We start from the raw sequence: 13,494 nt of genomic DNA on the forward strand, positions 1-13,494 counted from the left end.
GTACTTACTCTTATACTCCATCTACTGCTCGGGGTGAATTCAGAGCCAATCATGTTATACTGTGTAAATAATAGTGGCCCCAGCAGCCACAAAAACACACACACAAAAAACTGCCTTCCTAGCTAGAAGCAACTGGACAGGCAACTGCAAGGTTGTCTGGACAATCCCAGTAACAGAATTTTGTATGTGAACTGGAGAATAGTTTGTCTAATTTATGCCCTTAGGCTGTCGTTTTCATGCACAAGGCATTTGATAGTAAGCGGATTTGAGTGTGCTTCACTATTAAATACAGGATTTAAAAAATAAAAAAGATGCTTAACCTCAAAGTAAGATACCAGATCAGGAGCATATATCCTGATGAAGCACATTAAGAGCAAAACAGGTTGATAACATCTTGCACGTACTGGCACGCCGCTGTGTAGTAGTAAGCGTGACAAGACTGTTTATGAAGAGCAAAGCTTATTGCTATATCGCATGTTATTGAACAGTTGGCATTTAGCTAAATGCGCGGTTTACAAATTCTATGGGAGATGAGACATTGTCGATATGTTTGTAACTATTGCAGACTGGAAGGTATACAAGTCCCCAGTCACTAGACCACTTTAAAATGGTGGCAATGAGCTCAATCCTAAAAGATAGAAGATTTATGAGTTGTGAAAAAGGGATAACCTTGATTCAATGAGAGACTCCATAAAAGCAATAGCAGAATAAAGAAAATATGAGTGAGTGACAACATTATAGTGAGTGACAACATTATACTATCAGAGGGGACATACTGAATGCCAAATAGCAAAGAAAACACCAGGAAAGGTGGGCATATGCATAACTGGCCATGGTAGATGTGGAGAGATATGAAGGATTTTCCTTTGTTCATACACACTACATCTGCTTTACAAACATTACAATTACCAGACACGGACGGACGAGGATTTACTAAAACTAGAAAGTAAAATCTGGTGCAGCTCTGTATAGAACCCAATCAGTTTCCAGGTTTTATTGCCAAAGCTTCATTGAAAAAGCTGAAGTTAGAAGTTAGCTGATTGGTTTCTATGCACAGCTGCACCAGATTCTGAGTGCACCAGTTTAGGTAAATCTTCCCCACAGTGATGTCTACACTAAAGGATATGGACGTGGAGGTATGAGTGAAAAAAACTGCTCAGTGTTCTGGCCTGGAAATATGCGATTACAATAATGCGTGTCCTACTGTACATTATTTGAAAAAGTTACACTACATCTGCATATAAAATATTTAACTGGAGATCACTTTATAATAAGAAAAGGCAGTGTACCAACTACAATTATATTCCACATAAAATAGTGAGAATATATGCCAGAATATGGCAATTTTTTAAGTACATTTACTTTTGAACATCCTGAACTCAACATAATTTATGACTTACCCGTAAAATCCATTTCTTGGAGTAGATGACACAGGATCTTTAGTGAGTAACCATGGGTTATATGCAGCACCATCAGGCGGTTGGAAACTACTGGGGAAAAAAAAAGCTGCAGGGACATCCCCTATATAATCCAACCCACTACGAGCAAGCCTCAGTTTTGTGGCAAGCAAAAGGGAGATCATAAAGAATAGGAAGGTGAGACCTGTGTATTTACTGACAGATTCTATTGGTTAAGTCTTAGTCATACAGTACAAGACACAGGATCTTTAATCTACCATAGGACGTCCAAAAGCAGTCCAACTGAGGGGTGGGCATTACAGCAATGCCAACAGGCCCACTTAAACAAACCAAAGACTTGACAGGCCCAGTGAGAAGCTTTTAGAATGCAACGCCTAAAATTGGCACCAGAGGGGGCCTGAATATCCACCTGGTAGAACAAATGTTTACAGTAGACCAGGTGGCAGAAAATCTTGAAAATCTGAGAAAAATGAATTACCAGATTTGATAGATTGCATTTTAATAGGGAAGGGAGGATCCCTATCCTTTGAGTCTCTCAGCCAGGGTTCTGCTCAATGGTATTCTCCATGTGTGTAGACGAAGAGGGGCGCCAAGTGCTGGAGTGATCTCTGCAATCCTGTGCCCAGGTCTACTAGTCACACTTCTGTTTGGTGAAATGATCTCCTCCTGATAGATGACCATTAGCCCTGGCCTCTGACATAACATCAAAAGGTAAACATGACAAATAAAGGGGGTGAATCTCTCTAACAGGGACAAGACAGGACAGGACTAAAAACTTGACAGGTGTTATAATTCTTTTCTACTCTATCCAAAACTGAAAAAAAAAAAAAAAAAAGTTTTGTCTTTAAATATACATTCACACTACAATGACCGCTGCTGCGATAAGCCGGCCATACCAGAAATTGGCCGAGATTTCAACCATGCCCTTACATGTACGGGCAGGCTGAATGTACCAAGTTGACTAAATGATTAACTTCGGCACAACCAGCCTGTTGGATCCCACATGCGATTTTCACTAGCGGCTGGTATAGCAATAATCATTAAATATGAAAAAAAGTCACGCTACTAATGATGACAAAAAAAAACAAAAAGCAATAATTTAGCAGCCAACATCAACAGTGTAGTTAACTGTGTAACAAAGTAAGGAAAAATATATAAATGCAGCGCTAATGTGAAAATCAAAATATCAGAGCATCCCTCAGGGATGAGTTTGAAACTGGTGACATATATATGATACATAAATCATACAAGTCATAAAAAGAGCTGTCAAATATACACAGGAAATATATATATATAAAATGTCTGTGGAAAAAAAGCAACAAAAAACTGTCCGTGATAAACTCAAAATGAAACATTCCTCAGTAAGGTGCAGTGAAGTCCCATGTGAAGAGAGTGTATAAAGGCGATGCCTTTCAACCAGTGGGTATAGCTGAACGGGCTTTTTCATATAGCATTTACCAACATACAGGTAAGATATTGGAAGAATTAGGTACGCTTTCCACAGAGGGTGGACACACTCACCATATGGCGGTGGGTCAATCAGGCATTTGGATCATTCAATCCAGCGGATGCTTGGTGGAAGATGGTGGTGATATAGAAGTACACCTCAAAGGCCTCATCCAGAACAGTGAGGAGTAGATGGTGCTTATTAGAACCTCCAACAAGCAGTCATGCTTGAACTCGCATGAGGTTGTTAGCTGGATAGAATATGCAGGCTCCAAGATACTGCGTATCAGATCATAGGAAAAAAAAGAAAAAAAGGGCCTCCACATAGTGCATGAATCCAACGTAAAAATTTCAAGAGGTAAAAAGTACAATCACATAAAAAAAAAATATATAGATCGCGTGGCGTCAGAAGCACAAAGGCTTCGCAACTTAAGCCTTTGTGCTTCTGACACCATGCGATCTATATATATTTTTTTATGTGATCACCCCCTGTACCCACCTTGCTAGGTGGATTGTACTTTTTACCTCTTAGCATTTTTAAGACATTTTTCCATTGGATTCATGCACTATGTGGAGGCCCTTTTTTTCCTATGATCTGATACGCTGTATCTTGGAGCCTCCATATTCCATCCAGCTGACAACCTCCTGCGAGTTGAAGCACGACTGCTTGTTGGAGGTTCTAATAAGCACCATCTACTCCTCACTGTTCTGGATGAGGCCTTCGAGGTGTACTTCTATATCATCACCATCTTCCACCAAGCATCCGCTGGATTGAATGATCCAAACGTCCGATTGACCCACCGCCATATGGCGAGTGTGTTCACCCTCTGTGGTAAGCGTACCCAATTCTTCCATCATCATCTTACCTGTATGTTGGTAAATGTTATATGAAGAAGCCCATTCAGCTATACCCACTGGTTGAAAAGGCATCACCTTTATACACTCTCTTCACATGGGACTTCACTGCACCTTACTGAGGAATATTTCATTTTTAGTTTATCACAGACAGTTTTTTGTTGTTTTTTTCCACAGATATTTTATATATATTTCCTGTGTATATTTGACTTGTATGATTTATATATTATATGTTTGTGTTTGATTTACAAGCAGTCACCAGTTTCACACTCATCCCTGATATTTTGATTTTCACATTAGCGCTGCATGTATATATTTTTCTTTAGTGATAATCATTGTCTTCTCGCTGCGAGGATGGCTCCCCCCCCCCCGCTGGGAGAATACAATGGCATGGTGGGAGAGATTACCACTGACCATCAATGAACACATTAGCATTCTGTGAACTGCAGATGTGAAAATATTTTCAGGGATTTACAGAGATCTCAAACATTTGACAAGGGTTCCTCAAAGGTAAAAAAAACAAAAAAAAAGTTGAGAAAGGCTGCTTTAGACTATAGGCTTGAATGCTAACTTGTCTAACCCACCTGGCAATAAAAAAAGCAGGAGTCAGGGAAACCTCAGGAAGAACAAAGTTGGAATCTGATTGCCCAAAAGAGGCTGTGGTCAAGTGGTGGGCTCTCAGCGTGTATTACATCATCAAGGCAGGTGAGAGAAATTCCCATGGGATGTTTTGGAGCAGGACATAAGGGAGAACAATGTATACATATTTACTATACTATATTTATTTTTGTAAAGGATATTGGCTTTAAGTTCATCTGAGCAAATTAGTGTTGACGTGAAGTTCTGGTACTGAGAAGACATCTTGTTGCCATAGAAAATAAACATACGACCTAGAGAAAAGATCAAGACATGGCTAAAAAAAAAAATGAAATGCCTAGACTGCCATCTGCAGGCTACAGCTGGCAATGCAACAGCTCTGTATTCCTGAAGCAAGTAACTGTGTTAAATTAACCACTTGCCAACCGCCTCACGTAGGAGTATGGCAGCAGAGTGGTTCTCCTGCACTGGATCACATACTAGATACGTGATCCAACACTTCCGTGTAGCAGCCGCACCTGCTGTGCTGTGATTAATCACAGCACAAGTCGATCAGTGGGTCCTGGCCAATGATTGACCGCCGGCACCCGCTGATCGGCGAAGAGGATGACAGAGCTCTGTAAATGTAAACAATACAGAGCTCCGTCCTGTCATAGGGGATGTGGCAGTTTTTGTTTCCCTGCAAAGCCAGGACAAGGGGTGGGCAGGAGGAACGCGGGCACCGCGAGGAGAGTAGTTTCTCCCCCTACAAGCTGACAGGAGTAGAGACAGCGGCATCACTACTTCTGTTAGCTTAGCACTGGGTGATACAAGCCGAGAAGAGAGCCGGGAAAAGGTGCTAGCTGTGCTCTTGCCACTGCAGCTCTTCTGAACTCGGAATGTACGGGGTTTGCATACCCGTCTCCATCTCCTCCCAGCAAAGAATGTGGGTACGGATTGTGTAAACAAGTCCATAAAGTCCCCAATCTAACAGCCAGTGGTGTCCCTGAGCCACGATCCCATACCCCTGCAGCAGTATATCTCTCCCCGCCACCTGCTGGTCAAATTAATTAAAAGTCAGCTTCCTGCGTGACATGTCAAGTAGGGATGAGCCCGATGTTCAAGTCGAACGCAAGCTCGACTCGAACATCGGTGTTCGCCGAATAGCAAATTTGGGGTGTTCGTGGCAAAGTCGAAAGCCGCAGAACACCCTTCAAAAGTGTATGGGAGAAATCAAAAGTGCCAATTTTAAAGGCTTATATGCAAGGTATTGTCATAAAAAGTGTTTGAGGACCTGGGTCCTGCCCCAGGGGACATGTATCAATACAAAAAAAAGTTTTAAAAAAAAACGTAGTTTTTTTCGGGAGCAGCGATTTTAATAATGCTTAAAGTGAAACAATAAAAGTGAAATATTCCTTTCAATTTATTACCTGGGGGGTGTCTATAGTATGCCTGTAAAGTGGCGCATGTTTCCCGTGTTTAGAACAGTCCGAGAGCAAAACGACATTTCTAAAGGAAAAAAAGTCATTTAAAACCACTCGCGGCTATAAAGAATTATCGGACCAGGCAATACAGAAAAAAGAAGTCATTGAAAAAAATGGAATGGGATCCCCCCAGTCCATTACCAGTCCCTTTGGGTCTGGTACGAATATTAAGGGGAACCCCGAACCAAAATTAAAAAAAAAAAAAAAAAAAATGGCATGGGGGTCCCCCCAAAAATCCATACCAGACCCTTATCCGCGCAGGCAACCTGGCAGGCCACAGGAAAAAGGGAGACAAGAGAGCGCCCCCCCATCCTGAACCGTACCAGGCCACATGCCCTCAACATGGGGAGGGTGCTTTGGGGTAGCTCCCCAAAGCACCTTGTCCCCATGTTGATGAGGACAAGGGCCTCATCCCCACAACCCTTGCCCGATGGTTGTGGGGGTCTGCGGGCGGGGGGCTTATCGGGATCTGGAAGCCCCCTTTAAAAAGGGGACCCCCAGATCCCAGCCTCCCCCCAGGTGTGAAATGGTAACGGGGTAAAAATGTACCCCTACCATTTAACAAAAAAAAGGGTCAAAATGGTAAAAATGACAAGACATGGCTTGGGACAAGTCCTTTATTAAAAAATAAAAAAATGAAAACGTTCCACGAAGTCATCTTCTTCTCTTGCTCCTCCGACGGACCGAAAAAGAAAAGAAAAAAAAAAAAAAAAAAACGCGACCGACCCTTCATGGGAGGCTCCCGCCGTATGACGCATCTTTGCTTTGACAGTTCTTTTATAACTGAGGACGGGGCCACACCGTGACGTTCCCGGGTGACCCCGCTCCCTCTGACGCACGGGGACATCCCTATGGCTTTCCTATGGCCAGGTACTTTTTATGACAATAACTTGCATATAAGCCTTTAAAATGAGCACTTTTGATTATTCATGTTCGTGTTCCATAGACTTTAACGGTGTTCACAACAAATTTTTTTTCCTGTTTGCATGTTCTGCTGCGAACCGAACCGCAGGGGGGGTGTTCGACTCATCCCTAATGTCAAGATAAAGCAGAGCCTAGGAAGGAAGCACATCATACAGCCATCAGCTGTGCTGCATCTGAGGTCTGTGTGTTGAAGGGAGGGGAGAATTGCATTGGGGACACATTAGGTGTGAGTGGACAGAGTAGCGAACATTTGTAACAGGGATTGGAGTATTGTTCTAGGAGGGGGAGGGAGAAGAGGACTAGTGGTAATGGAGTTAGGGGGTAATTTGTGTTAGAAGAGAGGAAGGGGAGATTTGTGCTGGGAGGGGGAATTTGGGGTGTGACAGGGGAAGATTTGTTCTAGGAGACTATTTTCTTTTTTTAAGGGGCTATTTGGTAGGGTGAGATTTGTGCTAGGAGGGGACATTTATTGTAAGGGGGGGAGACACTGTGTTAAAGTGGCTATAAAGCTTTGTTTTTTTAAAGAAAAAAAACAAACATGCCTATACTTACAGCTGCATTGTGCAATTGTTTTGTTAAAAGCAGGGCCTGCCCCCCCCACCCCCCGATACTTTTCTTCTGGGGTCTCCCGCCAGTGCTCTAGGCTCTTCTTCTTCTTCTTCTTCATCAGGTGCCCCCCTCCCCAGGGAAAGCCGACTGTGCGTGCTCGCTCCCAAGTGCAGCTGCTGCATGCATTGACACAGACAGCAGGACTTGGCCCCATCCCCGGATTTGATTGACAGCTGCAGAAGCCAATCGTTCCCGCTATCAATCTGTTTAATGAGGAGAGAGACAGTGGCGGGGGCCGATGCGCTTGTGCACATTGCTGGATTGACTCGGGTAAGGAAAAGGGGGGGTACTGGGGGGCAGCTGCAGCACAGATGTTTTTTCACCTTAATGCATTAAACCTTAAGGCTTTAGAACCACTTTAAGAAAGGGGATTGGGATGATTGGGGGGTATGTGTGCTGGGAGGGGTGATTTCGAGAGAAATATATTTGAGGGTGGAATGAGGGGACAAAGATTTGTGCTGGGAGGGAAGATTTCATCAAAAGGCAGACTTGTAATCCTGGGAGGAGGGGAAATTTTTATTTGGGGAGAATCTTGGCTTGCAAAGAGAATTTATGCTGATGGGGTAAGCGTGCAGAATAGTGCCTGATTTTTTTGGGGAAGAGGGAGGAGGTTTTGCCCACACATAATGCTCATCTATCTCTTAGTAGGGAGGGTGCAGTTTGGCATCTTAGCCCTGGGGGCTTAATGACCTTGTCCTGGCACTGAACTCGAGGCTCTGGATCTGACTGACTTGCAGTTTTCTTAATGGAAAGAAACCTATGCTTATGCATTCTTATTTATATTATATAATCTATTCTATGCTTGAATCTTCCATCCAGGCTTTTGACAAGCTTAAAAACAGGATTACCCACACTGTAGAATATATATAAATAATCAACGTCAGTTGCATTTTACGTATTTTGCACACCTGTACAGTTTTATTGCTTTAAGTATCGTGTCTGCATTTATATTCCCGGCATTTAGGGGATATAAAGAGCTTTGCAGCTTGGATAAACATTTAATAGTTCACATTGCATTACTAATGCTTACCCAAATTTTGACGAAACTCAGATTTCAGTCCAATCTGCAGTAGCTGATTCTCGAAGAGGACACCATTATTTTTGCAGATAAACCTTCAAAATGTAGGACAAAAAGATAAAATTAACGATCTCTTATTGAGAGGTGAGGGAATTATTTTTCAAATGTTTAACGTTAATGAGGGGGTAAAGAAAAAAGTATGACTAAATTTACTAAAGCACTAAAGGAAAATGGCATTTTGAGAACTAGAACTTCTGCCATCAAGGAAAAGTTCTCCATTGACAGCTATTCTGCAAGCACAAAATGCCACATAGAATGGTAACAAATATGTCATTTACATTATCAGTGTTATGACATTGAATTCTGGTAATCACAAAGCTCAGAACAAATAATCAGGCAAAATTACAATGACGGTTGATTTGAGCTAGCAAAATTTCACAAAGTGGACCTGCTTTTGTGTAGCAAATATAATACTACAAAAATAATGGAGGTAGACATTGTGCTTTTTATTTTATTATAAGAGTTTGGGAATTTCCAAGTGTGGCATTAAAGAAAAAAAGCCAAGCACTATTCCTCTTTAGTCTGTGCAAACACACACAATTTGAAGAATTGGAAATAGTATGTGCCTTATTTAAGATACCATAGCTTAAAGGCCTATATCATGGAAAAAGACTCTGGTGATTCAACTACCCTTGTACAGGGCCGTCTTTAAGGCAGGGCAAAAGGGGCAGCTGCCCTGGGCCCTGTCATTGTTGTGGGGCCCAAAGCAGCTGCCTCATACTTGCCAACTTTCCCAGTTTAAATTCCCTTGTCCCTTAAGATTTTAGTCTCATGCTGTGTCCTAATATCTCAGTGTGAAGTTCTGTTATTAATGCTGCCCAGCTCTGCTTTGCTGTTGTGTACAGGTGACTCACCTACAGACCCAGTGTTTACATGTAAATACCATCATTCATATGTAAATAGCAGCTGCATTCATATGTAAATAGTGGCAGACTGGCAGCATTCTATGTAAACAGAGGTGGTATTCATATGTATATCATGCCCCCCTGAGGTCATATCCACCATCACCTATACTGAATGCTACCCACTGGGGAGATAAAGGGGCATGCTTGAAAGTCCCGCCTACAACTGTGGCCATTAAGCCTAACATCAGCCTGTTCTGCAAAGGTAAGCAAATTAGTGGGGGGGGGGGGGGGTAGTGTGTGGTGTGCAGAGGTAGGCAGAGAAGGAATAACAGTTTGGGGTGCACAGGTGAGCAAGGTCCAGTCCATGGTGTGCAGCCAGTGAGGAGATGATGTGCTGTAACCTTTGGCAACCAATCAGTAAGCAGTAATGATGTGCAGTAACCAATCAGTGAGCAGTATTGATGTACAGTAATCTCTAGCAAACAATCAACAAGCAGAAATCATGTGCTGTAACCTCTAGCAACCAGTCAGTGAGCGGTAATGATACACTGTAACCTCTGGCAACCAATCGCAATCACGGTCTGATCTGATTCAATAAACTGATTTTGAATCTAGCTGCTATTTATTGTATGTCTCAGAGCAGATGGAGAGTGAAACTGCATGGGGGGCCCCAAGAAAATTTTTGCCCAGGGTCCAATCAATATTAAAGACGGCCCTGCCCTTGTATCTTGCTCTTCAAAAACTATACAGTTCATCGGCTAATACAGGGGAGGTTAAAAACAATGTTTGTAGTGTACCAGGTCCTGGACTGCATATTGGATTTCAGCAGTTCCTTGTTTTAAATCCATATATCTGGATTTCCCAATTAATTGAAAAACTTGTCCTGTCAGAAGTCTTGTAGATCTGTGGAAAGAAAAGCTTGTGATACTAGCAATAGATCATTGTGTTCAAACATGAATGTCAACCTGCTCAACGAACACCACTCAGCCTGGTCTTGGGTGACTTTTTTTACCCCAGGAGTATTCCTTTTACTCTATATCAGTGGTCTCCAAACTGCGGCCCAAGGATATGGCCCTCTGCTAGCCTTTATTTGGCCCTTTTTGGGGCACTATTTCTCCCACTGACACCAAGTGGGGCATAATTCCTGCGTGTATTGAATATATATAAAAACGCTGCGCTTAGGACAAGATATAAGGTATGCAGCCCCCCTAAGGAAGACTCCCTAAGGAAACTCCACAAAATGTTTGAAATATATACTGGGGTATGGCGCTCCCTTTAGGATAATGGGATGGTGTGGTGGGGGGGGGGGATGGGTGTATGGTTCCTAGCACCTAGAACCAATTTATAACTCCAATTATACCCCTATTGGTGGTACAGAGTACCATCAACCCTAAAAGTACAAAAACCTATTGTGCAGTAGTGCAATCTTCAGTGAGACATTTCATACCTCATACATGTGGTCACATTAGAAATATATAAAAAACCAAACTAAACCATAAATCACACATGTGACCACCCTTAGGTGAAAAAAGGGGGGTTAAAGTGCTAAAACCCTTAATTATATGTTAGATCTTCACCACCAAGCCAGCATGTAGTGGCTTGTTCGCAAACACCATACATACACCTTAGAGTATGCCAGTGAACATAGTTCTAGATGTGCAAATAAATAATTTTCCCTATATCCCATAAACTCAGTCCAAACGTGTGCAAATCAATTAGTAATAAAGTTATAGTCCATATAGTAATCGAAAAATCTTCAGGTCCAATGTTGAGAATTTCCAAAACTGTGACTGAAGTGCTCTCAGATGATATTAGTGACTTGTTGTGCTCCCCCTCATGGGTCCCCACTCACCGAATCCCGCAACCCCAAAAGGGGCAAACAGCATAGGGTATCACGGCCACAAGCTCCTCTCCACCACGATCATCTGGGGTTTCCGGATTGATCTCCGCTCACTGTGTTGTAAAATGGCTGAACGAACAGCAGCCAGAAGAATTACAAATTAAAAACTAAAAACTAAATAAAGAAAAAGTAAATAAAAGTAATCCAGTGCTAGTAGTCAAAGTACCACCCCGGGTGCATCGCTAATACTAAGCGGAACGTGCCTTAACCAGGCTGGTGACCGTCGCTGAGGACGTCAATGACGAAACGCGTACGACGGCGCCACGCACGCTACTTCACTTCCGGGTGCGGACTCTGTTTGGAACGCAGGTGGAGCGCAAACACCTCGTTACCAGCTCACGCTGTTGCATCCACACCAGCCTGGTTAAGGCACATTCCGCTTAGTATTAGCGATGCACCCGGGGTGGTACTTTGACTACTAGCACTGGATTACTTTTATTTACTTTTTCTTTATTTAGTTTTTAGTTTTTAATTTGTAATTCTTCTGGCTGCTGTTCGTTCAGCCATTTTAACCATATGGTGTAAAAATTTTGAGATTTGTGGAATAAAACATCTTTTACTTTACTACACTATGGGAGCATTTATTCCTTTTTTCCATGAGGGAACCATTGGGAGCATACCGTAAATACAACACAGTGAGCGGAGATCAATCCGGAAACCCCAGATGATCGTGGTGGAGAGGAGCTTGTGGCCGTGATACCCTATGCTGTTTGCCCCTTTTGGGGTTGCGGGATTCGGTGAGTGGGGACCCATGAAGGGGAGCACAACAAGTCACTAATATCATCTGAGAGCACTTCAGTCACAGTTTTGGAAATTCTCAACATTGGACCTGAAGATTTTTCGATTACTATATGGACTATAACTTTATTACTAATTGATTTGCACACGTTTGGACTGAGTTTATGGGATATAGGGAAAATTATTTATTTGCACATCTAGAACTATGTTCACTGACATACTCTAAGGTGTATGTATGGTGTTTGCGAACAAGCCACTACATGCTGGCTTGGTGGTGAAGATCTAACATATAATTAAGGGTTTTAGCACTTTAACCCCCCTTTTTTCACCTAAGGGTGGTCACATGTGTGATTTATGGTTTAGTTTGGTTTTTTATATATTTCTAATGTGACCACATGTATGAGGTATGAAATGTCTCACTGAAGATTGCACTACTGCACAATAGGTTTTTGTACTTTTAGGGTTGATGGTACTCTGTACCACCAATAGGGGTATAATTGGAGTTATAAATTGGTTCTAGGTGCTAGGAACCATACACCCATCCCCCCCCCTACCACACCATCCCATTATCCTAAAGGGAGCGCCATACCCCAGTATATGTTTCAAAAATAATTCCTGCGTGTGAAAGTCCGAGTGCACTGGTGTTAAAAAAAAAGTCCTGCAAGCAGCATCTTTGGGACACCTTAGGAGCAGTGTATACATTTGCTCCTAAAGCGCCCCTGCCCATTGAAATCAATGGGCAGCGCCTGCAAAGCGCTTCGGCAGCTGCGCTATTAACCCCTTCATCGGTCATTAGCGGGGGTTAAAATCTCCCCGCTACTAGCCGAAAAGCACCGCTAAAACTACAGTAAAGCGCCACTAAAAATAGCGGCATTGTACCGCCAACCCTAGTGTGAAAGTGCCCTAAAGTCTGAAGGAGGATAAACTAGCCCTTTGTTTGAAAAGTTTGGAGACCCCTGCTCTTTATGAACGACCAGAAGATCATAGCATGTGCCTACAACTGCTTTCCAATCCAATCATTAAAAACTGGGTTGAGCAATGATTCTCTCATGTGTCACTCAATTTACCTGATGGTGTTGCAATGGTAAATGCATAGAATATAAGAACACAGGAGAGTAAACCCTCTATAAGAGTAATACAGAGGCTTCCATTGCTAATAAAGTCTGAGAATGCCAATTGCCAGGCTGTCATACTGCCTGGCAGGGGGTACACATTTGCAACTCGGTTCTTTCTCAAAGTGGCGATTTCTACAAGTGAAATGCACTTCTGACTCTGCACTTATCACTCATCATCTGACTGTCTGATCTGAAAATATCATCTTTGTCCTCCCACAGGTATGCTCCTACTACTACAGCTCCAGCCAGAATCGCATTAGTGAAATCTGTCTCCTATGTCTCTTAACTCTGGTATGCTCCTACTAATACAGCTCCAGCCAAAAACTGAAACACTGCTATCTTTTTTTTTTTTTTTTTTTCTTATGTGTCTCTAATAATGCTGGTATGTTATTTTTACTTAACTGTCTGTAGACCTGTCCACATTACAATGCTTTATTATCTCCCTTGTCTTACCCAAAATTATGGCCCTCTGAACTTTAGTGCCCTCTTGCTAGTCTGTTTGTGAA

At 42.5% G+C, this 13,494-nt stretch overlaps 1 protein-coding gene across 4 annotated transcripts in view; it reads right to left on the minus strand.

Moving 5' to 3' along the window:
* Positions 1-13,494, minus strand: part of LOC141112215 (AP-2 complex subunit alpha-2) — a 199,269-nt gene that overhangs the window by 33,682 nt on the left and 152,093 nt on the right. For all 4 annotated transcript variants that reach the window (XM_073604817.1, XM_073604816.1, XM_073604818.1 and 1 more), the window contains 2 exons: positions 8,343-8,425; positions 4,520-4,609 (listed from right to left, as the gene is read on the minus strand). In XM_073604817.1, coding sequence (XP_073460918.1) covers positions 4,520-4,609; positions 8,343-8,425 — 173 coding nt within the window. The remainder of the gene's footprint in view (positions 1-4,519; positions 4,610-8,342; positions 8,426-13,494) is intronic.

The sequence above is a fragment of the Aquarana catesbeiana genome, linkage group LG11 (genome assembly GCF_042186555.1).
Source record: "Aquarana catesbeiana isolate 2022-GZ linkage group LG11, ASM4218655v1, whole genome shotgun sequence".
Classification (NCBI taxonomy): Eukaryota; Metazoa; Chordata; class Amphibia; order Anura; family Ranidae; genus Aquarana; species Aquarana catesbeiana.